General features: G+C 61.4%; 5 protein-coding genes across 9 annotated transcripts; 4 read left to right on the forward strand and 1 right to left on the reverse strand.

Annotated features, from left to right (window-relative positions):
- Window positions 1-108: 108 nt before the first annotated feature.
- Window positions 109-1,728, forward strand: RNASEK (ribonuclease K). The gene is made up of 3 exons (XM_044250576.1): window positions 109-311; window positions 938-1,014; window positions 1,394-1,728. Exons 1-3 carry the CDS (start codon window positions 234-236, stop codon window positions 1,533-1,535), a joined length of 297 nt encoding a protein of 98 aa, XP_044106511.1. The 5' UTR covers window positions 109-233; the 3' UTR covers window positions 1,536-1,728.
- Window positions 1,729-1,974: 246 nt separating this feature from the next.
- C5H17orf49 (chromosome 5 C17orf49 homolog) lies at window positions 1,975-4,680 on the forward strand. 4 transcript variants are annotated; one of them, XM_044248932.1, is made up of 6 exons: window positions 1,978-2,090; window positions 2,293-2,387; window positions 2,884-2,985; window positions 3,651-3,841; window positions 4,053-4,157; window positions 4,410-4,680. In XM_044248932.1, the coding sequence occupies exons 1-6, from the start codon at window positions 2,070-2,072 to the stop codon at window positions 4,472-4,474; spliced, it is 579 nt and encodes a 192-aa protein (XP_044104867.1). In that variant the 5' UTR covers window positions 1,978-2,069; the 3' UTR covers window positions 4,475-4,680. The 4 variants fall into 4 exon arrangements, with proteins under 4 accessions (XP_044104870.1, XP_044104867.1, XP_044104869.1 ...); XM_044248933.1 differs by having other exon boundaries at window positions 1,981-2,090; window positions 4,414-4,680; XM_044248935.1 differs by lacking the exon at window positions 4,053-4,157 and having other exon boundaries at window positions 1,975-2,090.
- A 5,665-nt stretch (window positions 4,681-10,345) lies between these two features.
- Window positions 10,346-14,329, forward strand: BCL6B (BCL6B transcription repressor). The gene is made up of 9 exons (XM_044250578.1): window positions 10,346-10,431; window positions 10,908-11,098; window positions 11,341-11,562; window positions 11,673-12,020; window positions 12,257-12,381; window positions 13,150-13,314; window positions 13,397-13,527; window positions 13,645-13,782; window positions 14,124-14,329. Exons 1-9 carry the CDS (start codon window positions 10,429-10,431, stop codon window positions 14,238-14,240), a joined length of 1,440 nt encoding a protein of 479 aa, XP_044106513.1. The 5' UTR covers window positions 10,346-10,428; the 3' UTR covers window positions 14,241-14,329.
- Window positions 14,330-17,508: 3,179 nt separating this feature from the next.
- SLC16A13 (solute carrier family 16 member 13) lies at window positions 17,509-21,950 on the forward strand. Its single transcript, XM_044248936.1, has 4 exons — window positions 17,509-19,078; window positions 19,222-19,365; window positions 19,981-20,718; window positions 21,458-21,950. Exons 1-4 carry the CDS (start codon window positions 18,880-18,882, stop codon window positions 21,652-21,654), a joined length of 1,278 nt encoding a protein of 425 aa, XP_044104871.1. The 5' UTR covers window positions 17,509-18,879; the 3' UTR covers window positions 21,655-21,950.
- Window positions 21,951-22,508: 558 nt separating this feature from the next.
- On the reverse strand, window positions 22,509-24,656 carry SLC16A11 (solute carrier family 16 member 11). Of its 2 annotated transcripts, XM_044250580.1 has the most exons (4): window positions 24,449-24,656; window positions 24,052-24,195; window positions 23,102-23,869; window positions 22,709-23,016 (listed from the first exon to the last, which is right to left on the reverse strand). In XM_044250580.1, the coding sequence occupies exons 1-4, from the start codon at window positions 24,648-24,650 to the stop codon at window positions 22,787-22,789; spliced, it is 1,344 nt and encodes a 447-aa protein (XP_044106515.1). In that variant the 5' UTR covers window positions 24,651-24,656; the 3' UTR covers window positions 22,709-22,786. The 2 variants fall into 2 exon arrangements, with proteins under 2 accessions (XP_044106514.1, XP_044106515.1); XM_044250579.1 differs by having other exon boundaries at window positions 22,509-23,869; window positions 24,449-24,650.
- Between the last annotated feature and the right edge of the window lie 556 nt (window positions 24,657-25,212).

Genomic DNA, 25,212 nt, shown 5'->3' on the forward strand with positions numbered 1-25,212 from the left:
CCTTTCCCTGCCGGAGATCAGGGAGGGCCCGGAGGCGCCCCGCGATCCCCCCGCGGCCCCCCCGGCGCGATGGTTGGGGCCTGAGGCCACGCCCCCTTGGCGGCGCTCCGGGCTGCCAGTCCTCCGCGGCGCGAGCCTCCGGGTCCAGCTCGCTCTTCTTGGGCGCGTCCGGGCCGTCCTCTCGCCGCCTTCCCGCTCCGCCCGCAGCTAGACGATCCCCGACCCCCTTCTTCATGGCGTCGCTTCTGTGCTGTGGGCCCAAGCTGGCCGCCTGCGGCATCGTCCTCAGCGCCTGGGGGGTGATCATGTTGGTGAGGGACCGCCCGGCGACGGCCGGACAGGGCCCGAGGGGCCCCGGTGTTGGAGGGCTGGAAGGCTGGGGGACTCCGGGCCTTAGAAGGCAGCAGGCAGGCCGGAGGGGGTGGTCGATGCGCCGCTGGAGAAGAAGACAGCTGAGATAGAGAAATGGGGAACTCGAGCGGGGCGGGGGTGGGGGGAGCCCTCGAGGTAAGAGGGAGAGGAGCTGGGCCCTTGAGAGATGCCTGCGCTGAGCGGAGGGCAGCGGGAATGGGGAGCGCTGCTTCCCGAAATGGGCAGCCGCGGCCTTGTTTCCCCGGGATGACCCACCCCGCTCTGGGAAGAAATAGTACGTGATTTCCACAACCCCTTTCTCCCTGTCCCATGATAACGCCGCCTGTGGAGAAGAGGACAGTCTGGCTTGCTCACTGTTCTGCCCTTGCACTGCCCCAGTCGTCTCTCCCGGCTCCCACCCAGTCCTGGTGACGGAGTCTGAGCCCCGTAACGGCCACCCCAGTCCCAGCGCGTTCCGGTGGCTCCCAGACCCGGGCGTTGTGGCAACATTAGAAGTGGGAGGGGCTTGGAGAGCGACCAGGTTGGGGGCTGGGGTTCAGGGAACCCGTTCGCTGCCTTTTTGCAGATCATGCTCGGAATCTTTTTCAATGTCCATTCGGCCGTGCTGATCGAGGACGTCCCTTTCACCGAGAAAGATTTTGAGTAAGTAGTCAGGTGGCAGAGGCGAGCCGGGGGCAGGGGGAGATGGCCGAGGCCCCGAGTCGTAGGCAGGAGCTGCTGGTGGCGGGGTGCCTGGGCCCCGAGGCTGGAGAACTGAGTGCGCCGAGCTTTTCCTCTTAGCGCGCTCGGAGTCAGCCCCCGCGGCCCTCCGCAGCCCAGGTGCGGCTGCTTCGGTATTTTACTCGACATCCCTAGGCCACAGTCCCCCTCTTGCCGGGGGCACGCGATCCTGGAACTCGCCCCGGAGGGTTGGAGGAAGCTTGAGTAACGCGAGTAAAAGCGCTTAGGCGGAGCCCGGCGCCCGGGAAAGGCCGGCCGCCACGAATACTGTTGACCCTTGTGTACCCCATGCCCGCCGCAGGAAGGACCCCCAGAAGATATATGACCTGTACGAGCGAGTCAGCTACAACTGCTTCATCGCCGCGGGCCTCTACCTCCTGCTCGGAGGCTTCTCTTTCTGCCAAGTCCGGCTCAACAAGCGCAAGGAGTACATGGTGCGCTAGCGCTTCCCCGGCCCCCCGTTCGCCCCCATCTATTTAAAGACTCTCTCCAGGGGCTCGTGCCCCCGCCTCCGCCCCCATGCCGGCGCCCCCGGCGGGACTGAAGCCCTCACTGGCCGGCGTCCGGGCCCCGCGCGGGGAGGCTGGGGTCGGCCGTCCCCGGTCCCTCCACAATAAAGCGGAACTGTCCTGCTGAGCTGTGTGTCTGTGCTTGGGGCCGGGGCGGGCGCGGCGCGGGCACCGGGGCGGGCGGGGGCGGGAGGGGAGCCGCGCGCCGCGAGCCGACCCGCCGGCGGAAGTGGAGAGAGGCCGGGCCGGAAGTGAGGCGGCGTCCGGCCCTCGGGCCTCGCTCGGCGGGCGCCGCCGGAGCCACCGCGGCGGGCGAGGCGGGGAGCGGCCGCCTGGGAGCCAATCGGCCGCGGGGAGGGGCGGGACTTCCTGCGCGGGGGGCCCCAGCGGCTCGGTCGCTCGGCTCCGTGGTCCCCGGCTCGGCGGCGGCGGCGGCGTCGTCTCCTCCGTGGGGAGGCGCGCGGGGCCATGACGTCAGCGTCCACCAAGGTTCGGCCTCGCTCGCGGACAGCGCTCCCTGGCGGCCGCGGGCGGGCGGCCCCATCCCCCTGCCGGCGGCGCCGGCTCTTCCGCCCGGGGCGGGGGGCGGGGGGCGGGGGCCAGGCGGGAGCCGCGCTGGGGTGGGGCCAGGGGCTCCGGGCGGGACGGCGCGGGGTGTGCGCGGCCCCCCGTGACGCCGCCCCGCCCCCAGGTCGGAGAGATCTTCTCGGCGGCGGGCGCCGCCTTCACGAAGCTCGGGGAGCTGACGATGCAGCTGCATCCCGTGGCCGACTCATCCCCCGCGGGGTACGTGAGCCGGGCGGGCGCGCCGACTCGGCCACCGGCGCGGACGCTCTGGGTAGGGACAGGTGGCGGAGTGCCCTGCGCCGGGCGCCGCGCTGAGCGGGCGCGGAGACGCGCGGGTCGCGGGAGGCACGGCGGGTACCCCCGCATTCTGCGGCTCCCGACCCGGGCCCTGCGGGCTGACCTGAGCGCCGCTCGCCGCGATCGCGGTTCTGAGAGCCCCGCGGATGGGGTTGCTTCCAGCGGGCCCCTCACGGCCGCGGCCGCCCGGGGCTCAGGCACAGGCAGGCTTTCCTTCGATCGTGGCTGTCGGGACAGGTGTGGTTGGGGTCCTCAGGATGCCCACAGGGCTTAAGGGGGAGGAAACCCTCTTTAGGGACCCACGGAAGGGACCCCAGGCACTGGGGGGAGGAGGCTGGCGGCTGTGGAATGCACTGCCTGTGGGCTGGCTGCACACCCCCCTCTTCCCACTTTCCTGTCCCCCTCTCCCCCCTGACAGTGCCAAGTGGACCGAGACGGAGATAGAGATGCTGAGGGCTGCCGTGAAGCGGTTTGGGGACGATCTTAATCACATCAGCTGTGTCATCAAGGAACGGACAGTGTGAGGGAGGGTGGCCGGCAGAGGAAGGGGGGTGGGCACCGTCTTCCTGCACACCCGTGGTCCATCGTCCTGAGAACCCCTTTCCAATTCAACGGCCTTTCCTGCCTCGCTGCTAGTTGTGTTAGCAAGAGCTCGAGGACTGAGAATAAAAGAGTGGGTCAGAAGTTACTGAAATGCTGTCCTAACCAGGACCTTACGAGAGTTTTATTTCGGGTTGCCTTGAGATGCCCAGCAGCCGAGTTTGGTGATGGGAGTCCCCTGGCAGTTTACACAGCTCCTTCGAGCTGCTGATGCGGTGTTTCTGGGGGTGCTGTGACACTGAACTAGCTGATTGGAGTCTACTCCTAAGTCTCAGTCTGCCTGCGGGTCACCAGAGCTCACCTGGTAGCCTTGCGTGCCCGCATATCTGTCCCACAAGAGAAGTAGGACGCGGGCCTTCCCCACTGCACGGTTGAGGTAGTCCACTCTTCACATCCTGTCTGCCCTGAGTGTGTGCGAAGCTTCAGGAGAACATGAGAACCCTACCAATGGCTGGCGCCCTAACCTTGGTGCTCACGAAGGGCTCCCCAGTATTCCTTCACAGTGGCCCGTTAGCCCTGCCCTTCCCCTCCCTTCTTCCCTCCCGCGCTCTGATGACTCCCTAACCTGCTCTCTCTTCTCTTCAGGGCCCAGATAAAAGCCACCGTGAAGCGCAAGGTTTACGAAGACTCCGGCATCCCTCTTCCAGCTGAGTCGCCCAAGAAAGGACCCAAGAAGGTGCCCTCCGGTGTCCTGTCACCTCCTCCAGCTGCCCCTCCGCCAAGCGGCTCCAGTGTCCCTGAGGCCGGGGGGCCCCCCGTAAAGAAACAGAAGGCCGGTGAGGGCTGCCGAGTGGCTACCTGGGGGATCAAGGTCCTGTCTGAGGTTCAGGGAGAGAACCGGGTGGGTCAGAGAAGGACCCATCTCTTTTCCTTTCCCTGTCAGGGTTCCCTGAGAGTGGGTCAGGTGGCTGAGGGAGGGGGAGCTGGGGGGCAGTCGGAGAACCTAGAACCTAGCTTATGCTGTGGCCCTCCGCCCCCGCTCCCCAGATGTGACACTCAGTGCTCTGAATGACTCGGATGCCAACAGCGACCTGGTGGATATTGAAGGGCTAGGAGAAACTCCTCCAGCCAAGAAACTCAACTTTGACCAGGGTAGGAGTCCTCCTCCTCCCACTCCCACACCAGCTGGAGGTGTGGGGGATGGTCTCCGCAGGAGCCCCCTCCCCCGGTACAGAGGCTTGGGAAGAGCAGGTTCCCTGGCACCCTGTGCAGGGCATTGGGTCAGCAAGGAGCCGGGGGCTTAGGGGAGGTGGGAGTGGTCTTGGAAGCAGGTGCTGGGGGGGGGTGTCTTGGAAGCGTACTTGGGGCTCGCTCCATCTCGGCCCATTTTGCTTCCTGTTCCAGACAGCCTGACCCTGGATTCTGGCCTTCTCATGACCTCTGCTGACCCTCCTTTACTCTCTCACTGAGCCTCCCACCTCTGACCCCTCTCACTGTTACCCCTGGACCTGTGGATCGCCTGGGACTCTGAGCAAGCCTGCACAAGAGGGACAGTCACAAGGCTGCTGGGGCCACACCGGCCACGCCGTTCTGTACGCGCATCTGTCCCCAAACCCCTCTGACCTCCACCTGATGGACTTTTTTATACAGAAAACAATAAAGATTGCCCTCTCCACCTGGTGCCTGCAGCGTCACATGATTGGGGCACGGTGGGCGAAGGCCTCCCTCCAGAGGCCCCGGGGCTTGGCCCCTCCCCGCAGGTCTCACCACCCTGCCTGGAGCAGCACAGCCCATATTGGCAGACTCTGTGCCCAGTGCCAATATTTCTGTGCTGCTAGAGCCAGGGGAGCTGGGTGTGGGCAACAAAGACTCCAGTCCACTCTCCAGAGGCCAAGCCTAATCCCAGGACCTCTGGCAGTCCATATTCCTGAAGCCCGCCCAGGGAGTTGAGTGGGGCCATTTCCAGTGCTCCCAGGACCACCCCTCCCGCCCCCCTAGCTCACAAGAAGGCCCAGATGTTTTCTGTGTCGCTTCTCCAGGGTGGCCTCCCAGGGCCAGGCCTCGGCGGTGCCTCCCCCACCCTCGCTCTAACACCACAGTGTGGTTTGGACGTGGCCACAGAGCCGTGCAAACCACAGTGTGCTGCTGGGGCGGGAGCAGGACTGGGGTGGCTCGAGAGGAAGGGAGCACAAGATGGTGCCGTGAAGACCCCCACCACCAGGAGCGGGGACCTAGAGAAGGCTCAGAAGGCATACACGGCCCCAAGAAGGGTTGCGGGGGTAATGAGGAACCGGGGCGAGAAGCTGGCAGGCCACAGGAGGGAGAGTGGCCTAAGGGCTGAGCCTGCCGTGGGATACGACTGGAACCACCTTCCCTCCGTAGCAACTCTGCTCAGGGGACCCCTCCGGTGGGGTCAGAGGCAGAGGAAACGGGATGACTGGGGGGGCCACACACTGCCTCCCGACTCAGCAAGGGCAGGGACCCAAGGCTTCCTGTGTCCGTTCCTCTCCTCCCTGGGTCAGAACCCAAGAGAAAGCAAGGAGAGACAGAAGGCCAAGGACAGCAGGGTTGGGAGTTGGCAGTCCAGAGGTGGTGGGGCCGGAACATGGTGGGGAGAGGGGGGCCGGAAGTCGCCCTGGGCCCTGGGCCTGCCACAAGATGGAGGCCAAAGGCAGGAAATGGAGGCCAGGGGGAAAGGGGAGCAGCAGGGCCCAGGAAGAGGGCTGTCTGGACCTGGGGGCCAGGTACTCAACCCCCAGCACTGTTCCCACTCCCCACCGCGCCCCAGGGCCCACACCCGACCCCCCACGACAACCCCCATCAGCCCATCCACCAGGCCCAGGAAGGCGGGCCCACCCCAGAAAGCCACGTTTAAGCTGAGACAAACATGGCTCTCCCCACCCCCACCCTAGGCCTTCCCTCAGCCTTTTCCTCCTGACCAGAACATGATTTTTAAAAGCACCCCACAGAAAGCAAACTCCAAGGGCCAAAATCCCTTCCACAAATCAAAATAACACCTTCTACAAACCTAAAGTTTTCCTCCTACCTCCCATGCCGCCCTGTACCACCCCCCGGCCGACACACCCCCCAAAACTCTTAGCAATCAGAAAGATCTAAGATGGTGGGTGTAAGCAGTCTTTTTAGGCCCCGGGGGACACCGGACCCCCTCCCTCGAAACCCCTGTCTGTCCTGCCCCAAAGCCTGCCAAGGCCTCCTGCTCCTGACTCCAACCTCCACAGCCCCCCCAAACTCAGCAGCTGCCCCCAGCTCCCAATCTCGGCAGAGCCTTTGTGGGGGTGAGACAGAGATGAAACACTGTGCTAACGGCTGGGGACATTGGGGGGGGCTTCTGATCTCAGCCTTTGGTTTCTATCTGGGGGACTGCGTTTCGGGGCATAAGGGAAAGCCTCTCCGATCATCCCCCCAGTTCCAAGACTGACAAAGCCCAACCCCACCCCAGCACGCACCTCCAAGCCTCCCCCCCAACCGCCACGTCTCTCCTGAAAACAGGGGACACTTTCCTCCCCACTTACCTCAGCTACTCTCCCCTGAGATCCTGGTCCCTATTTTGAAGGGAGCAAAATTTGGGGTGCATCCCTCACATTTGGGGTGCAGGAGAAAGGAGCCGCCCCAGTCGCATCGCTGGCCTCCTTCCTCTCGGCTGGCTCAGGGAGTAGGGAGTGCCCTAGGGAGGGGGGACCCCCACAAGAGAGCTCAGAAGGGGGTTCCTCCATTCCCAGTCAGAATTGGGGACACCCCCCCCAAACCCGTCCCAGCCCATCCGTCTCCAACTCGGCGGGAGAGGCAGCTGCAATGCCCCAGTCAGATTCCCCCAACACTACATTCCTCACCCCATCTAGAGGGGTCCCGGGGGCCCCAAAAAATCCCAAAAAAATCTAGGATGTTGGCAGGACGGTCCTGGACTAGCACCCCAAATTTGGGGTCCTCAGATACCCCCGTTTTTTCAGGAAAATTCCGTCTTTCACCTGCCTCCCGCCAGCCCTGCTCTGTCCCGATGCCAATTTTGGAAGTCACTCCCTCCTTCCTCCTCCCCGTCTCTCCAGGCCCCCCCGCTCGGGGGCGAGGGTCCAGGAAACCTGGCTTCCAGACCGGGGGGCACTCCTCGAAGGGCCAAGGGCCAGGAGGTCAAGCTCATAGCCCCAGTCTTAGGGAAGCAGGAAAGCCCGATCCTCCCCTCCCCTCCCCCCTGGCTGGTCTCCGTGGTGGTTTAAGGAAAGCCTGGAGGATTGGAATCTGCCATTGCTGTTGCACAGGCAGGTTTTTTGCCTTGGGTTGGGGGGGTGGGCGGTGGGAGGGAGGGAGGGGAGGAGAGTCGGAGAGAGCAGGGACCCAGGCGTGCAGAGCTGGCCTGGCTTACCCCCTCGCCCCTACTGCCGTGGAGCACCCCTCCCCCCACCCACCTCACCCGCATTCCCAGTTCTCCGTCTGCTTTCTGTTTGGGGCTCTTATCCTGGAAACTCAGGGTACAAGAATCACCTCCTCGCACCCCCGCCACCACCTCTCCTTGCCAAAGTTCCAACAGCACTGTCCTAGTCAGGGGTGTTCCCGTTACCACGGGCTACCCCATCCCCCCCCACCTTCCCAGAAAGTGAGGTGTGCTCCCTTAAGAAATTGGGGTTCAGAGTCTGAAACTGCCTTCTCTCTGTCACATCTATCCAGGTCACATAGAAATAAGAGGAGATACACTACCCACTACCTTTCCAAATTTCTCCCTTCAAGTCCTGGGCATAATTGGGGGTTCAGTAAAGAAAGAGAATTCTAGAATCTGGGGTGAGAGGGAGTAGCTATAAGCAAAGGACATCCCAAACCAGCTTCATGCTCCAAATTAAGTGAACCCCCAAATCAGGCTCACCTTACGACCCATCCCTCGGCTTCATCAAACACATCCAAAAAGTGACAAAACACCCCCAAATAATGACACCCCAAAACTTTAGTCTCCTACCCTGCACCCTCACCTTGTTTCTCCCCCTGGGAAAAGCTTCGTGGCTATCTATGTATACACAGGCCACTCTGCCTTCAAAGTAAGTTTCCACAACATTCAAGTACCAAGGTCTGTTTCCCCTCAATGACCCACAATACTACACAAGGCCTTCAAACCCGCTCCCAGTTTCCTATTACATTCCACCTCAAGCTAATAAAAAACTCCAGATTGAATTTCATGTTCCCCCTAATCTAACCCCAGCCTTGAAACGTACATGGCTTCCCAAAACAAACTGTACCCCAAAATCAGCATGACTACTCTACTTGAAATCAGATTGTCCATACACACCAATGACTATCAATCCAGAACACAAAACCCTCATCGACCTCCCAAAGCATGCCTAGCAGGTTGTCCTGACATTCCAAGATGACAATCTCCAGATTATGGGGGTCAGGGTCCCCAAAACTAACGCAGCTTCAAAATCAGCTCCCTGCCTCAAACGTACCACTGGAGCTCAGGCTCAGGCCTTCTGAGTGCAGCCCCCAGTGCCCAGAACGACACAACTAACTCAACACCCCATAAAAAACATACACTCCACAGCAGACCAGGTAACCCAAAATCAACTCCACCCTGATACCAAAGGGAACCCCAGGTCGGACTCCCACCTCCAGACTCAGCAGAGGCCACAGTAACCCTCACATACAAAAGCCACAGCACGGTCCTGAATCCCGAGGGGTCCCGGACTCCCAATTTCTCCGCAGTTCTTTCCTGCACCCAAATAAAGACACCCTCGGGTCAGATAAAGACACCGCAGGCCCGTAGGCAGCTCCATGGATAATGGCCAGTCATTCCCGGGCACCTGTGTACTCTCTTGAACCCAATGCAAGTCCTGCTTCGCAGCTAGAACTCAGCTCTGCACCCCTCCTCCAAATAAACATCGCGTCCCCCCAACCTCTCCCCAAACAAAATATGAGGGTGGGACCCGTGCGCATCTCTCAGATCAGGAACCTCCAATTAGGGTTATCGGTGATTGGGCCCCTCCTGCCCTCTCTCTCTCCTTTTACCCCCGAGGCCCTCCCTGTTTTTCCTTCTCTCTGTCCACCCCACCCAACCCTCAGTTTAATGTTCGCTAAAAATTCACCTCTACCGACAGATAACAGGGTCTAGCTTCATGAGAAAAGAGAACCCTGAGCTCCCAGGGCTCAGACCCCACTCCTGGTCCCACCACTTCCCTTGCTCCCAGAGCCCACGGATTTCTCACCCCAGATTAGGAACCCCAGCCTCGGAGGGAAGTCCCCTCTGTCGCCTAGCTCTCCCTTCCTCCGCCCAGCCTTCGTCCCCCCCACCCCACCCCCGAGGAGACAGAGGGACAAAATCAACCAGCGCAAAGGGGAGGAGGACGAAGGCGTCCGCCTCTGAGACCGAATGGATCTTGCGCCCCGGTCCGAGTGGACCCCAGCCGGGTGGAGACGGCGAGGCGAGGCTAGTGCTCGTCCGCCCCCTCGTGGAAGGAGTCGAGCATTGCGGGGGGGTTTGCCTACTTGCCGCGCTGGACCGGGGCGTCCCGCCAGCCTCCGAGCGTAGCCGACGGGCGGGTGCCCGAGGCCCTTAGTGAGCTGGGACTGGGGGAGCGCGAGCGGGCTTTGGGCGGGAGTCTGTGTCTCCGGATCCCTACAAGGGTTCAGAAGGGAGTCGGGAGCGAGAGTCCGGACGCCCAGGTCTCCTGAGCGTCTCTCGGCCCCCACCCGGGGCTTTCCCCACCTCCTCGAGGGGAAGCAGCTGGCGGAGCCGTCCGGTCGCAGGACAATGGAAGGAAACGAACTAGAAATCATATCCGTCCCCTCCCCGCCCCGCCCGATCAGAGCCCCCCTTTCTGCAGCCCCTGCTAGAGGACCCTGTCATTCGCACAGCGCCCTCCCGCTGTCTGGGACCCCACTCCAGTGCGCCGGGGCCTCCCCAAACCGGGTGCCCCGTTGGGTTCCCCTTTATCTCCCCTGACACCGTCCGTGGGAAGGGGGAATTCCGCTGTATTCACTCTCCAGTTGACAGGCACCCCCCTTTCAAAAGCCAAAACACGGATTTTCGCTGCCTCAGGCCCCTCGACGACCCGGGTCGCCCCTATTTCCAATATCGCTATCCCCAGCCTCCTCCCCAATGCCAGTGTCCCCTCGCCGGTCCCACTTTCAGTGGCCCGAGACCCCTTACGTTACGACCACCCAGGGTTTCTGAGGTCCCGCCCTCTGGCGGGAGACCCCGCCCCGGGCTCGCCATCTGGAGAGCGAGGGAGGAAGGAAGGATACAGACCCAGGCGTTCACCCCACCTCCACCCCCGCCCCCGCCATCCCGGCCAGATAAAGGAGCCGACGCCAGGAGGGGAGCGAGACCCCGCCCCCGAGAAGAGCGGCCGCAGCCCCTGCGGGACGGGGGTAAGAACGACGGACCGAGGGAGCCGGACTCCTGGGTTCCCGAAAAGGGTTGCTGATGGTAGGAAGACTGAGGCCCGGTGCTTGGGCTGAACTAGGGGTCCGGGACCAGACAGGAGTGGAATTCCGTGCTTCAGAGAGGGTGCCTGGGTGGGATTTGGAGGGGTGAGGACGCGGGCCGCCTGGGGTACCCGGGCAGGTCGGACAACTGAGATTGAGGCGCGCGGTGAGGCCGAGGGGAGCGGGGTGCTGCTGCGGCACGAGCAGTTCAGCCGAGGGCGCCGCGGGCCGGACTGCCCACGCGGGCCGTCGACGCCGCGGCGTGGGAACACCCACCCCGCGCGGGCACCGTGGAGTCTAGCCGGGAGGCGAGCGCTGGTGGGCGGGGGGCGGAAAGCACTAGACAGACCCCACGAGGCTGCGCGAGCCGGGCGGGGGGACTCGGCCCGGGCTGCACGTCGGTCAGAGGGGCGAACTGCGGAGGGAAGGTGTCTGAGCACCGCCCGGGTCGCTGAGCCCTTTCCCGGGCACCTGCAGGCCTGCGTCGCCATGGGTTCCACCAGTGCCCCGGAGCGCGCGCTGGGCTACGTGCGCGAGTTCACCCGCCACTCCTCCGACGTGCTGGGCAACCTGAACGAGCTGCGCCTGCGCGGGATCCTCACCGACGTCACTCTGCTGGTCGGCGGGCAGCCCCTGCGAGCTCACAAGGCGGTTCTTATCGCCTGCAGGTTCGAGGAGGGGCTCCAGGGGCGTGGGGCGGGACCAATGGGAAAGGGGTGGTGTCATAAGGTCCTCGGGAGGGGATCCGGGAGGGAATCCGGAGCCAAGCCTTCTGGAAGCAGGAGGCTGAGCGTCGAGTGGAGCGCGTCGGGGAACTGGGGGGATAATGGGGAGGAGGTGGAGTTTCCTCATGTTGCGTGTGTCGGTGGATTCCCCAGGCCCTGACGTAGCCTATCTGCCTTCTCTGCAGTGGCTTCTTCTATTCGATTTTCCGAGGCCGCGCAGGTGTGGGGGTGGACGTGCTCTCCCTGCCCGGGGGCCCCGAAGCCGGAGGCTTCGCTCCTCTCTTGGATTTCATGTACACGTCACGCCTACGCCTCTCTCCTGCCACTGCACCGGCCGTCCTCGCGGCCGCCACCTACTTACAGATGGAACACGTGGTCCAGGCCTGCCACCGTTTCATCCAGGCCAGGTGAGGGGGCCCCCGCTCAGTGTCCTCTGTTGAGTGAGGTGGCATCCCAGGTGTCACGGGTAGAGGTCAAGATCAGGAAGGAGCACTAATATCCATCACACTTTTCCCAGCTATGAACCTTTGGGCATCTCCTTGCGGCCTTTGGAGGCGGAACCCCCGAGGCCCCCAACGGCCCCTCCACCAGGCAGCCCCAGGCGCTCTGAAGGGCATCCAGACCCACCTACCGAGTCTCGCAGCTGCAGTCAAAGGCCCCCCAGCCCAGGCAGCCCAGACCCCAAGGCCTGCAACTGGAAAAAGTACAAGTTCATCGTGCTAAACTCTCAGGCCGCCCAAGCAGGGAGCCTGGCGGGGGAGAGGAGTGCTGGTCAACTGTGCCCCCAAGCCAGGCTCCCCAGCGGCGATGAGGCTTCCAGCGGCAGCGGCAGTGAAGAAGGACCCATTCCCGGTCCCCAGAGCAGGTACAGACCCTGGAACCTCAAGAATTGGCAGGGGCTGGCCTCAGCTGGGAGGTCAGGAGCCGGGAGGGAGGGGGTGGGACTTCCAAAGCACCACCGGTTCTGGCTCTCTGGTCAGTGTTGGCTAACCTCCAGAGGGTAAGCCAGCCTCTGGCTCCGAATTCTCCAGGCCAGAACGCCTTCCCACCCCCCAATAAAATCTCTCCTAATCCTTTTCTCTGGGCTTGCCACCTGCCTAGGCTCTCTCCATCTGCTGTCACGGGACACTTCAAATGTGGGGCTCCAGTCAATAGCCCCCACCTCCTCACAGCCCTGGCTCAAGAGACCCCTGCATCGCAGTCTGGGCAGGCTTGTCCGCCACCAGGTCAGAGCCCTTCCTTTTACCACTGCCCTTGGCTTTTCTCCTCAGGCTGCTCAAGGCCAGTTCGGGCCAAAAGGAAAGGCTGGTCCCAATTACTACAAACTGGAATCACCTCTGGAGCTCTTAACAACCCCATTGCCCAGGTCACACCCCACAGATCAGAGTATCTGGACGTGGGAGCCAGGAATCGGTATTTCTTTTAAAGTTTCCAATGAGCTGCCAAGTTTGGGAACTTCCGGCCTATTCCCATCAGGGCTGAGTGGTGGGCCCAGGCTTGGCAGGGCCTCTCCGGCAAGCTGTCGAGCAGAGCAGTGGTCCAAGAGAGGAGAGAGAACAGAATCTTAACCCAGCACCTGGGACCTCTATCTACCACCACCACTATTTTTATTTTTAAGATTTTGTTTATTTATTTGATAAAAGTAGGTAGAGAGGCAGGCAGAGAGAGGAAGGGAAGCAGGCTCCCTGCTGACCAGAGAGCCCGATGCGGGGCTCAATCCCAGGACTCTGGGATCATGACCTGAGCGGAAAGCAGAGGCTTTAACCCACTGAGCCACCCAGGCACCCCCACCACCACTATTGAAGAGATTAGCAGAGTAGTCTGAAGTCAGACAGACACGAAGTCAAATCCTGGCTTGGCCTCTTATGAACCATGGGACCTTGAGTAAGTCGAATGAGCTCCAGAGCCTTAGCAGTAAGTTGGGGGGAAAGAAAACCCACTAGGAGTGTGGCTTGAGGACTCACTGGAATTGTCATTACCCACGCCCCTCCCAGGAAGTGAACCGTTCAGCTGCCAGAACTGTGAGGCAGTGGCTGGGTGCTCGTCGGGGCTGGACCCCTTGGCTCCCGGGGATGAGGACAAGCCCTACAAATGTCAGCTCTGCCGGTCTGCCTTCCGCTACAAAGGCAACCTGGCCAGTCATCGCACGGTGCACACAGGTAAGGGAGGAGAGGGTCCCGGCCCTCGTGCTGCGGGCGTCCTAAGGCTGAGTCCCTGATCTCCAGGCTTCCCTGCCCTCAGGGGAGAAGCCCTACCACTGTTCCATCTGCGGAGCCCGCTTTAACCGGCCGGCCAACCTGAAGACGCACAGCCGCATCCATTCGGGAGAGAAGCCCTACAAGTGTGAGACCTGCGGCTCGCGCTTCGTGCAGGTGCGGGGCGCGTCTGGGAGCCAGCTCCGGGCAGATCTGCTAGAGGGCGGGGCTCACCGTCGGGGACTGGGGGTCTGCCTCTCCGACGCGCGGTCTGAGGTCCCCCTGCCTTCCCAGGTAGCGCATCTGCGCGCGCACGTGCTGATCCACACCGGGGAGAAGCCCTATCCTTGCCCAACCTGCGGCACTCGCTTCCGCCACCTACAAACCCTTAAGAGCCACGTTCGCATCCACACGGGGGAAAAGCCCTACCACGTGAGTGCGGGACCTGGCCTGGCGCTTACCTGGGGGCGGGGCTCTGGGAGGAGCGGGCCTGGGGCTCTTGGAGCTCTCCGAAGTGGGCGGAGTCCTGGAAGATAAGGGGCGGGGCCGGGGCTGGGAAGCGCACGCGCGTAGAAGTTAGGCTCAGGACTGGGCGCCGTCCGGGGGGCGGAGCTAGGAATGGAGGGACGGGGCCTGGCCCTGCGGCCCCAGCGGAGGACCTAGGGAGACGCGAGGACCGAGGAGCCTCTCTCCCGCGGAGAGCTCTACTGGACTGCTGTCCCTCCGGGGTGGTTGGGGAGGGGGCGGGAGCTGACCCGGCTGTCCCCCTACAGTGCGACCCCTGCGGCCTGCATTTCCGGCACAAGAGTCAGCTGCGCCTGCATCTGCGCCAGAAGCATGGAGCGGCGACCAACACCAAAGTGCACTACCACATTCTGGGGGGGCCCTAGCTGCGCGCGCCGGCCGGATCCCACGAGCTTCCCGGACACCCGGAGAGCTGCGGGCTTGGGCGTGGGGGGCGTGCGAGGCCCCTCGGGTGTCAGAAACGGCCAGCACCTTGAATTCTCGCTGGGGAGAGCAGGGGTGGCAGGTCCGCGCTTGATCTGCCTCCGTTTTGCTGGTCAAAACCTCTTCCCCACAATCCAAGCTGTTTCCGAGGAGACAGCCAGATGGGGAGCTGCGGGTGGCGGGGCGGGCGGGGGGGGGGGGGGGGGGGGAGGGTGGAAGGCTGGAGGGACGGTCCTCCACCTACAGCGCCCCTCTCCTTTGGTTTCTCTGTAAATATAATTTATTGAGGCCTGTGGGTGGGACCAGGGCCTTCATTCCATGGCATTTCCTACATCCCCCTTCCAGAAGTGTGATCCAAGGTGGCCTGAAGCACAAGTGTGTGGGGTCACAGCTCTGCTGGCAGAGATGAGCACTTGGCTGTCTCCTTTGGCTTGACCGTTTCATGTGTTTGCTTGTCGTAACTTCATCTTCAGAGTTGTTTTTCCTGTCTGTGTGCTTGTCCGTGCATTGGGAATGGAGAAAGGGTCTCTCTGTGTCCTGTCCCTCCCAGTCCTAGGTCTGGAACCTTATTTGTTCTAGGGCAGCTCTGGGGACATGTGGGGTTGTGGAATTGGGTCAGGAACCCTCTTTGGTATTTTGGGTATTATAGGTTCTCTAGCGGGCTAGAACTGCATATAGACTCCCCTCTAGTTCCAAGACTTAGAGGACCATTTTTTGTTTTTGTTTTTGTTTTTGTCTTTGTTTGGTGAGCCGGAAATGGAGGTCTGGTCACCTCGGTATGGCTCCACTGTGTCGATCGGCCATGCGCTGGGCTTTAGTTGAGCCCAGAATCCTCCCCCTGGGGCCTGTTCTCAGCACTGGGTTGATCCCTTCCTTATCAGAGATGACACAGCCTTTTCTGATTCTGCCCAGACTCAAAGAATGCTATGACCTATGGGAGAATTATTAAACTCTATCTTGACTAAGAGATAAAGAGCCATGACCAGTCCTTAACTGTAGAGGTGTCTGGGTTCCAATGTTCCTTGGGGTTCTCTCTACCTGAGACAAGTTCCTTCTTCGTTTAGTGGGTTTTTGGACATCATCTGGCAAGTGTCCAGATTTCAGAAATTTCTTTCCCTCTAGAAGTTACAGGCACCTGGTATCTTTCTTACCTTAGAAAAGCTAGGTCTGTGACCTGGCCTTCCTGTCACTGCATTCCTTTCTGGAACTGGTGAATGCACTAGAACCTTCCACAGGGAGAGAAAAGGGGCTGAGTTCCTTTCTGGATTTGCTGTAGTTTGTGATTATGATTGGGATTACTGCTGGGATTAGAGATTTACAAGATTTAGAAAGTAATTGACTGGTGGTCCTTCTAGTTGACCAAGTATGTCTGGGTAGGATTAAGAGGTTGGTTGAGGGGCACAGTCTCCATTGTAGGTCAGGTAAGTAGAAAGTTGGGAATGGGGTTGCCTCTTAACTAGATGGAATGTCTGGAATGTGAGATGAAGCCTTCATTTACAGTCCTTCCCCTGCTGTCTTGGGACCTGTTTGATTGTGGGGTATGGATGGAGGGTAAGGGGCACTTTGAAATTTGCGAGGTGGGCTTCCATGAGCTGGGTCAGGACTAATCGCCGCCACTTAGGACCAGCGAGAAAGCAACTTTTCTTTATCATTCCCTCTTCCTCCCCACTGCAGAAAGGAAGCAGGGAGAGATCACAACAGAGAGATATTAGAAGGAACCACGATTGATTTTTTTTTTTTCCCCTAGTTGGATGGGCAGGTGGAGGTCACTTGTAGGGGTGGAAATGTTAGATCTTGCAAGATTCGAATCTTGGAATAAAGATGACTCTCTGTGCTGCCTACTGTGTCCCGGGTTCTTGCCTGGGAGGATCTGGGAATGGGGTGAAATGTGGCGGGGGGGGGGTGGTTTCTTCCCTCCTAGATTCCGTCTCCTGTTCTGTGCCCATTCGACCGCCCCATCCCATCAGACGCTTCAAATGGCCCTTGTTCTCCCCTGCCCTGCCCTTGCCTTCCAGCTCATTGTGTAGGAACCAGTGACTTCATGAAGTTTCTCCGGAGCCACCTGCATCCTGCGGCTCTGAAGTCACTTCCTGCCCGAGGTGTGGAGGCAGCAGGGAGAAACCAGGAAGTCACTAATAATACCAGGAGCCTGGGGGATGCATCCGTGCAGGGATCTGAATGCTTGGGACCCCCCCCCCCAACACCACCACCAGCGCCCCCCAAGGAAAATGGACAGGACTTGGGTCCCCTGAGGACAGAAGAGCATGCAGATGGCAGGGAGAAGGTGAAGCCTGTGGTCAGGCCCCTCTGCCCCTCCCCCAGCAATGGGGCCTTGGGATCTACCCAGCACCCAGGCGGTGCTTCTCTCCCACACTTTCCCTGTCCCATTGTGTCCTGGGTGTGCATCTCTGTTCAGCTGGGGGGCAGAGGGTCACAATTCTGTTAAGTTCCCTCCCTTTTCGGACTTAAAATTCCTCATCTGGGGAATAAGTCCATTAACATGGTCTTCAGTTCCTGCCCACATTTACAGTGTGGGGTTTTGTTTCTCCATCTTAAAACTCATGACCTAGATTAGAGCTATTCCTAAGTAAAACATAAAACAAAAAGCCTACACTAAAACCTCCCTCCCCACCTGGACCCCGGCCACTTCAGCTTATGCCCCGTTGAAAATGAAATCAGCCAATATTACTTAGCCTGCAGTACCTATCAGGTCCTAAACTTAAGCATTCTTGTGCATGGCCTTTCGAATTCCGCTCCCCTGATAACCCTCAAGAGTAGGTACCATTATTATCCCCAATTTACAGTCGGGAAAACCAACTGAGAGGCTCGACATCTTGGTGATCCTATGTCCTCTGTGTACTTAGTGTCCCTGTATACAGCCACATCGATGGCCTCGTCTTGGCCTATTTCCCACCACCCAAAATGTTGACCCCACTTAACAAAGTTTGGGGGGGCTATGATAATTTTTATTTCCTGCATATAAAATTAAAATTACAGGGCTCAATATGCTTTTTAAAAATTACACAGCCCAGGGGTGCCCAGGTGGCTCAGTTGGTTACGCCCGGGAGATGTCATCTCAGCTCTGGTCATGATCTCAGGATGGTGAGAGAGAGAGAGCCCCATGTCAGGCTCTACACTCTGCAAAGAGCCTGCTTAAGACTCTCTGCTCCCAGATGCCCTCCCCAGACCCCCCCCACCTTCGCGTGTACATGCACCCTCTCTATAAACGGACAAAAAACAGCCTCTCATGTGTCACTTGTCTGGATATGAGCCCTTGAGCCCAAGTTGCAAGGTCCAAGTCCTGGGGGGCAGGAATTAGAAGGAAGAAACAAAGCCAAGCCATTAGTGTTATGTAAAGTGGAGAGACTGGATACTGGTTGAATAGGAGGGGCTGACCGCCCCGTGATAAGAGCTTCCCTCTTTCGACAACCCCATCACGAGATCAGAACCTGCTGTTAGGAAATAGTTTTACCAGAGGGCAGAGGAAAAGCTTTCAACCCCACTGAGGAGGGGGTGTAGGTGGTGCTGGGAGGCCCTGAGTGCATCCACGGCCGCCCTTCCTCTCCCGAGTTATTTTTGGTCTCTGTGACTTGTAGATTTCCTGTTAGCGAGGACAGAAGCAACAGGAACCGAGTTGCCACTGCAGACACAAGTGCCCGCAGTCCAACAGTCCGTTTCCCCAATCTCTTCCTCGGCCCCGGTGCCCCTCGGGGATCCGGGCATCAGGGTTCTAGTGTGCACGGGCGCTGGGACAGGTATTTCGTTTGAGTCTCAGGGCAGAACCCCTACACTCACCCCGACCTGACCTTGCCACTGGGCCCCTCATTCAGCAAGTTAGTGTCCTCCTTTCCTGAACCTGTTCCCCCCCCAACCCCCATGAGCTCCCTCCGTGAGGGTCTTGGCGCGGGATCCTGGACCAATGGGCTGGTGGGGTGGACGGGAGGTGCAACAGCCTCCGAGCAGGTCCCTCAGTTACGCGGGGCCCATCGAGTCGACCTTCCGAGGGCCCCCTCCAGACGCATGCGCCCCACTCACTGTCCGGGTCCAGAACCGAGCTCTAAGCCCCGCCCTGCCCTCCTGGCTCCACCTCCCCGGCTCCGGGGTCCCGCTTCCCCGCTGGCCAGCGGTGAACAGGCATGACAGCTGGGACCCGCAGGTTGCTGATGACCTCAGGGATCGCAGCGATAAGGCGGAGGGATAACCCGCACGGAGGCTGGCGCGCTGCAGAGCCGGCGCCGAACCCCAGGGCCGCCTCCGGACTCCAGGCTGAACGTCGGGGCCCCGCCCGGGCCCGTGCAGCCCAGGCCTTGACCAGCTGCGCTCGGCCCACGGAGCCCCGCCCCCGGGAGCCGCAGGCGCGGAGGCCGCCCGCTCTCCCCACCTAGGCTGCCGGGCCGGGGGAGAGGCTTAGGCGTCCACCGCAGCCTCCCTGCCTCCGGGGCTCGTCGGTGCCTTCCTCTGCAGCCGCAGCAGCCTGGCCTCCGGCGCGCGGCTGGGCGGCCCGGAGAGTAGAGGTGGGGGGTCCCGCGCCCTGCTCCCAACCGGGCTGCGCGGAGTGTCGGCAGCCCCGTGCCCTCGCCGATGGCGCCCAGGGCCGAACCCCCCGACGGGGGCTGGGGGTGGATGGTGGTGCTCTCCGCGTTCTTCCAGTCGGCGCTGGTGTTCGGGGTGCTCCGCTCCTTCGGCGTCTTCTTCGTGGAGCTGGTGGCAGCGTTTGAAGAGCAGGCGGCGCGTGTCTCCTGGGTCGCCTCCATAGGGATCGCCGTGCAGCAGTTCGGGAGTGAGTGCCGCGCCCGGGTCCGCCTTGCTCCGTGGGACCGGGAGGGGGATGCCGGCACGCTGGGGAGGAAAGGGCGGGGCTGGGGAGGCTACTGGCCGAGGACCGCGGAGAGATCCTCGCACGACTGTCTTCCTCTTTCTCAGGTCCCGTGGGCAGTGCCCTGAGCACGAAGTACGGGCCCAGGCCCGTGGTGATGGTGGGGGGCATCTTGGCTGCGTCGGGGATGCTGCTCGCCTCCCTTGCTACCTCCTTGACCCACCTGTACCTCAGTATCGGGCTGCTCTCAGGTGAGACCCTGGACAAGGGCAGGAGAGGCCAGCTGCCTCCCGACTTTCACCTTCTTCCTGCCAGCTCCGAGCGGCTAAGGAGGAGCCGATGGAAGGTTTTGGCGAGCGCCTGTGCCCGGAAGGGAAGGACGTCTTGAGAGCATTGACTAAAGTGATCAGCATGTGCAGGGATATTGAGAAATTCAGAGATGTTGAGGCCAGAATTTGCAAGCCTGGGGCTGTTGGGGCTGGAGTGTCTGAGGAAGAATGACCATGAAGTTGTGCTAGGCACTGTGGCTGCAGAGTAGAAGCCATAATCCTAGTTTACAAACAAAGAAAGGTTCTCGAAGCTTGTGTAACTTGGCAGACGGAGATCACACAGCCAGAAGTGGTATAGCCCGAGGTATAGATCAGAAGTTGGGATCTAGTTACTGTACATGCAGTATTTCTAAGCCTCCACAGTCCCATCGGGTGTCTTACGCCTGTCTTGCAGAAGAGGAGACCAAGGCTGGGAGAGGAAATAAAATACACAGGGTCGTACTGCTCGAAAACCAGGCCTGTGCTACCGTGGTGGGATTACCCAGTGCCCCGGGAGCCCTAAGAGTCCCCCAACCCCTCTCTCTTCCTTTTTGACAGGCTCTGGCTGGGCCTTGACCTTCACTCCGACCCTGGCTTGCCTGTCCCGTTACTTCTCTCGACGTCGATCCCTGGCCACAGGGCTGGCACTGACCGGTGTGGGCCTCTCTTCCTTTGCCTTTGCCCCACTTTTCCAGTGGCTGGTCAGCCGCTATGCCTGGAGGGGGGCCCTACTTCTGGTGTCTGCCCTGTCCTTGCACCTGGTGGCCTGTGGTGCTCTCCTCCGCCCGCTCTCCCTGAGGGAGGACCCTATTGTGGGCGGCCCGGCGGCCCAGCTCACCTCCCTGCTGCATCACGGCCCCTTCCTCCGCTATACGGCTGCCATCACACTCATCAACACTGGCTACTTCATTCCCTATGTGCACCTGCTGGCCCACCTCCAGGACCTGGGTTGGGACCCACTATCTGCTGCCTTCCTACTCTCAGTGGTGGCTGTCTCTGACCTCGTGGGACGTGTGGTTTCTGGGTGGCTAGGAGATGCGGTCCCAGGACCCGTGGCACGACTGCTGATGCTCTGGACTGCCCTGACGGGGGTGTCCCTGGCCCTGTTCCCTGTGGCTCGTGCTCCCACGGCCCTAATGACTCTGGCCGTGGCCTACGGCTTCACATCAGGGGCCCTGACCCCGGTGGCTTTCTCCGTGTTGCCTGAACTGGTGGGGACTGGAAGGATATACTGTGCCCTGGGACTGGTGCAGATGGTCGAGAGCATTGGGGGGCTGCTGGGGGCTCCTCTGTCAGGTAAGGAGGATCGGGTTTCCTGGGGTGGGCAGGTATGCATCATAGCCATGTCATGCAGTTTGGGGAGGGGACTAGTGACGTTATAATGTGCATGAATATTGCCCTTGGGGATGGCACAGAACACGGCCTCCATGGCCAATCCGAGCAGCCCCAAAGTGGGTCCAGGGACAAGGAAATAGGGGCCGTGGAAAGACTCTGAGGAGCTATGAGGGCCCCATGGCCGGGTATCTACAGATACCTGGTGCTCAGAGGTATCTGTACCTTGGGTGCTCAGAGGACCTGGCTGGACCCAGCCAGACGTTGCCTGCAGGTGTCTGGCTCTTCCCTTAGCCTACTGGGCCCCCCGCCAGCTGTCTGAGCTGTTGGGTCAAAGTTCTCCATGGCCCAGATGCCAAAACCTTCAGACCCTTAACTTTCTCCTCTTAACTATTAACTGAAAGTGTAGACAGGAGGGCTACAGTTACTTGAAAGAAAGGCGCAGGTGCACTGGCCCCATCTGGATACCCAAGTCTCCGCTGGCTGGCTTGGAGGCCCTTCCTGAAGGCAGGAAAGAGGTTGAAATTTCCCTACAAAAATGACATGTAGAAACCTTGGGACACCAGAGTTCTCAAGCTCATCCCGTTCTGTCTAAGTGAGTTCGAACTCTTCCGAGATGACGGGCTCAGGACTACGCTCTTCCCTTCATAAGTGTCAGGAAGTGGGGCACCCACGATGTGTTCTTTTTCTCTCTTGGACCTAGGTTACCTCCGGGATGTGACAGGCAACTACACAGTTTCTTTCGTGGTGGCCGGGGCCTGCCTTCTGGCAGGAAGTGGCATCCTCATCACTCTGCCTCACTTCTGCTCCCCGGCCTCTGCCTCCAAGCCCCGGGACCTTGTCACAGAGGCAGTGGACACCACAGTCTCTCAGACCAGGGACGTGCTGGGAAGGGACTGAACTGCACAAAGGGGCTGTCAGACCGAGAGGCCAGAGCTCGGCAGCTCCAGATTCTCCTCCTCTGGCCCATCCTGGTGCCCACAGAACCACAGTGCCTTAAGCATCTTGATCAGCTCCCCCACAGGGCAGGCCTGGGCTGGGCGGTGATCCTGCCTGTGTGCGCCAACCCCCTAGTATTTTGCTGAGGACTCTTATCTCTTCTTTGCTCCCACAACCTTTATGGAAGGATCCAGGAGCTCGGCCTTCTCCCTGGGGGCTGTGAATCAGCTGTGACAACTAAAGGCCAAGAGACTTAATGTGTTTTACATGTAATCTCTAGTGTCGCCCACCAGCTTCCTTCTCTGCGGGCAGGTGCTTGGGAAAGGGGGATGCCCTTTTGAGATAAAACAATAAGGAAACGGGGTGATCATCAGAACCTCAAAAAGACTTGGGGCCTGTGTGCTTGGGTTGGCCGAGTGGGCTCGTGGCTAAGAAGTGGAGGGAAGGTCCCCACTTTAACCCTGGACTCTGCTGTCTGGACCACACCCCCTCCGTCTGGCCCGCAGACCTCCCCTTTCCTACTGTCTCCCGAGACTTAGAGGACAGTGGTGAGGACACAGGGGTGGGAGGGTGGCTTGGGAGAAGGAGCTGCTACAGCAAGAGCTGAAGTCCGGTCCAGCATTTTCCTCGGGCTGGGGGAAGGAGCCTGAAATGCAGGGAGGGGTTAGCTGGGGGGTCCGGATGGGGCAGATGGCCCTCTCCCTCCTGAGCCCTCACCCCAACACACTGAAGCTGACAGGTAGGCAACTTCTCCGAGCATCCTTGTGTTTTTATTGTTTTTTGAGAGAGAGAAAAAAAGAGTGACAGTGGAAGAGGGGCAGAGGGAGAGAGAGAGAGAGAAAATCTTAAGCACACCGCATGCCCAGTAGGGAGCCCACTCAAGGGTTTAATCTCAGGACCCTGAGATCATGACCCTGAGATCATGACCTGAGTGACGTCAAGAGTCAGAGGTTTAACTGATGGAGCCCCCCAGGGGCCCCCTTGAATATCTTAAGTAGAAGGAATGTTTTCATCCTCCCAGATTGGCTAACAGTTGGAACTTGCAAGAAACTGGATAGAAATTCTTTGCTGGGGGTGGGGCTCGAACTCGTGGTCAACAAGCAGTGTCTAGAGCGGACTGGGGGCCTCCAGGGGAAAGCAGGGCGACTTGAGGAGCTGGAAGCAGCTCCCCTCTCTCGGGGGGAGGCGTGGCCGGCCGGGAGGCTGGCCGGCAGGAGGGCAGCGCCCCGGGCAGCCCCAAGTAGATGAAGCTGCCGGAGAGGATAAAAGAGCCGCAGGCGAGGAAGGAGGCGGTGAAATCTCCCGTCTCGTCCCTTAGGAAGCCTGTGAGATAGGGGAAAGGAATTTAGGGGCCTGGGATCCCGGGCAGAGGACGGTTGCGAGCAGATCTGTTCGCTCGGGCCCTTACCTGACAGCGGAGGGCCCAGAAGCCCCCCGAGGCTCATCAGCATCATCACCAGCCCCGTGGCCTGGACCACGCCTCCGACGCCCACCAGCCCCGGGAGCACCCCGAACACCAAGGGCGCGTAACTTCCTGCGCTGAGCCCGTAGGCCCCGGCCGCGGCCAGCAGGGCCCCTTCGCAGCCCTCCAGGCTGCCCACCAAGGGCACCAGCCCCACGGCCAGCAGCCCCAGCCCGGTCAGGGCCCCGAACACCGCCAGCAGCCGCGAGAGGGACACCCATCCCTGGTCCGCCAGCCACCCGCTGATGAGCCGCGCGCCCGCATCCCCCACCGCAGCCACCGCCACCACCAGCGCCGCCCCATACCCGCCCAGGCCCAGGTCTAAAGCGTGAGGGGCCAAGTGCACGTAGGGGACGAAGTAGCCGCCCCCGACCAGGGCTGTGCCCAGGGCGAACACCAAGAAGGCCCGGCGCGCGAAGAGGTCCAGGCCGAGGGCGGCTAAGGGCCCGCGGGGTGGGGCCGGGGGGTCGTCAGGGAGCACCAGGGGTCTCAGGAGGGCGCCACAGGGGGCGAGGTGGAGGGTGACGGCGCCGAGGAGGAGGAGGGCGCCCCGCCAGCCGAAAGAATCAAGGAGGAGCTGCAGGGTGGGCGCCAGCAGCAGCGAGGAGGCCCCGTTGCCCGTGAGGGCCAGCCCCACGGCCAGGACTCGACGGCGGGAGAAGTAACGGGACAGGGTCCCGAGCGCCGGGGCGAACACCAGCGCCCAGCCGGAGCCTGCGGACGGACGGGACCGGATGAGGACCGGGATCCAAGACATGGGCTCCGGCAATCCCGGCCCCGCCCCTCCGGAGGCCCCGCCCGTCGCGTGAGGCCCCGCCCCTCGGGCCTCCAGCCCCCAAGAAGCGCGCACCTCTTCAGCATCACCCCTTGGGGACCCGGTACCCCTCTCCCCTCACCGGCAAGGAAGCCCAGGCCCAGGTAGAGGTGCAGCAGACTGCGGGCGAACGCCGAGAAGACAAAGCCCAGCGAGGTGAGGACGCCCCCGACCATCACCACCGGGCGCGCCCCCCAGCGGGTGCTCAGGGCGCTGCCCACTGGGCCTGGAAGGGGGCGGAGTCAACGGAAGACACGCCTCTGCGCCCCAAACTTGACCCAACACTTCTCCTTGGAGGCTGGCCAGGCCTAAAACGTCTCCCCCAACCTAAGAGCTCCTCCCCTTGACCTCGAGAACCTCCGTTTTCTGGGACTCGGTCCCACCGGGCGCCCTTTCCCAGGGAGTCCGGTCATCAGGTGGGTCATCCATCTCCGCCAATCCACCCCAGTTCCCGCCTCCCGCCTCGGGGCCCCCCTCACTGGCTGCCTGCTGCACCGCCAGGGCCAGGGCGCTGACCCACGCGGTGTCCTGAGTGCTTCGGTCAAAGTGCTCCGCGAGGTCAGGGAGGGCAAGGCCCAGCGAGCGTAACAGCCCGTAGGAGAGCCCATTCACCGCGAAGGCTGCGGCCGCCACCACCCAGCCCCAGCCCCCGTCCGGGGGTCCGGCCGGCTTGGGAGTCATCGCTGTCTGGGGAAGGAGGAACACACCACGTCTGTGCCTCCTCTAGGGTCCTGGGCATCCCTGAGATCCGGGTTCCGGTGGCTGGCCCGGGGTGGGCACGTCCCCGGGGCACGGTAGGGCGGGGCGGAAGGAGGGGGAGCTAGGCCTAGGGATACATCTCCAGGGTGCGCGCGAGCTCCTGGGCCCGGGTGACAGCCGGATCTCCCGGGCCTGGGACTCCCCCTCCCACACGCATCCCTTCCCCCTTACCCGACCTCTCCGGGCGGTGGGGGGAGGGGAAGGACGAAAAGCAGCTGGGCCAGGTGTCCTCCCCGCTTGCTGCGCGGGCGGGGCCCCCGAGGGGAGTGAGCGCCGAGATGGAGCCCCACCTGGACCGGCTCTCTAGGTAAACAGAGATCGCCACTGGGGGCCTGAGCCACCTGGGACGCGGGGGTGCGGAGGGCGGGGAGCTGACACAGTCAGCCAATCGGCCGAGCCGCGGGTGAGGCCAGACTCTGAGTCCCACGGGGATTGAATTATATATATATACACACACACACACACACAGCCCCCGCGGAGGGAG

Source organism: Neovison vison, chromosome 5, assembly GCF_020171115.1.
Source record: "Neovison vison isolate M4711 chromosome 5, ASM_NN_V1, whole genome shotgun sequence".
NCBI lineage: Eukaryota > Metazoa > Chordata > Mammalia > Carnivora > Mustelidae > Neogale > Neogale vison.

Excerpts from the sequence above, each read along its gene's own strand:
- SLC16A13 (XM_044248936.1), top strand. The coding sequence starts at position 18,880 with ATGGCGCCCAGGGCCGAACCCCCCGACGGGGGCTGGGGGTGGATGGTG. Across the intron at positions 19,079-19,221 it reads CGCCGTGCAGCAGTTCGGGA|GTCCCGTGGGCAGTGCCCTG; the intron begins GTGAGTGCCGCG and ends CCTCTTTCTCAG. Across the intron at positions 20,719-21,457 it reads GCTGGGGGCTCCTCTGTCAG|GTTACCTCCGGGATGTGACA; the intron begins GTAAGGAGGATC and ends TCTTGGACCTAG.
- RNASEK (XM_044250576.1), top strand. The coding sequence starts at position 234 with ATGGCGTCGCTTCTGTGCTGTGGGCCCAAGCTGGCCGCCTGCGGCATC. Across the intron at positions 312-937 it reads CCTGGGGGGTGATCATGTTG|ATCATGCTCGGAATCTTTTT; the intron begins GTGAGGGACCGC and ends GCCTTTTTGCAG. Across the intron at positions 1,015-1,393 it reads TTCACCGAGAAAGATTTTGA|GAAGGACCCCCAGAAGATAT; the intron begins GTAAGTAGTCAG and ends TGCCCGCCGCAG.
- C5H17orf49 (XM_044248932.1), top strand. The coding sequence starts at position 2,070 with ATGACGTCAGCGTCCACCAAG. Across the intron at positions 3,842-4,052 it reads CGTAAAGAAACAGAAGGCCG|ATGTGACACTCAGTGCTCTG; the intron begins GTGAGGGCTGCC and ends CCCGCTCCCCAG. Across the intron at positions 4,158-4,409 it reads GAAACTCAACTTTGACCAGG|ACAGCCTGACCCTGGATTCT; the intron begins GTAGGAGTCCTC and ends TTCCTGTTCCAG.
- BCL6B (XM_044250578.1), top strand. Across the intron at positions 11,563-11,672 it reads CACCGTTTCATCCAGGCCAG|CTATGAACCTTTGGGCATCT; the intron begins GTGAGGGGGCCC and ends CACTTTTCCCAG. Across the intron at positions 13,783-14,123 it reads CGGGGGAAAAGCCCTACCAC|TGCGACCCCTGCGGCCTGCA; the intron begins GTGAGTGCGGGA and ends GTCCCCCTACAG.
- SLC16A11 (XM_044250579.1), bottom strand. The coding sequence starts at position 24,650 with ATGACTCCCAAGCCGGCCGGACCCCCGGACGGGGGCTGGGGCTGGGTG. Across the intron at positions 24,196-24,448 it reads GGCGGTGCAGCAGGCAGCCA|GCCCAGTGGGCAGCGCCCTG; the intron begins GTGAGGGGGGCC and ends GCCCCCTTCCAG. Across the intron at positions 23,870-24,051 it reads GGGCCTGGGCTTCCTTGCCG|GCTCCGGCTGGGCGCTGGTG; the intron begins GTGAGGGGAGAG and ends GTCCGTCCGCAG.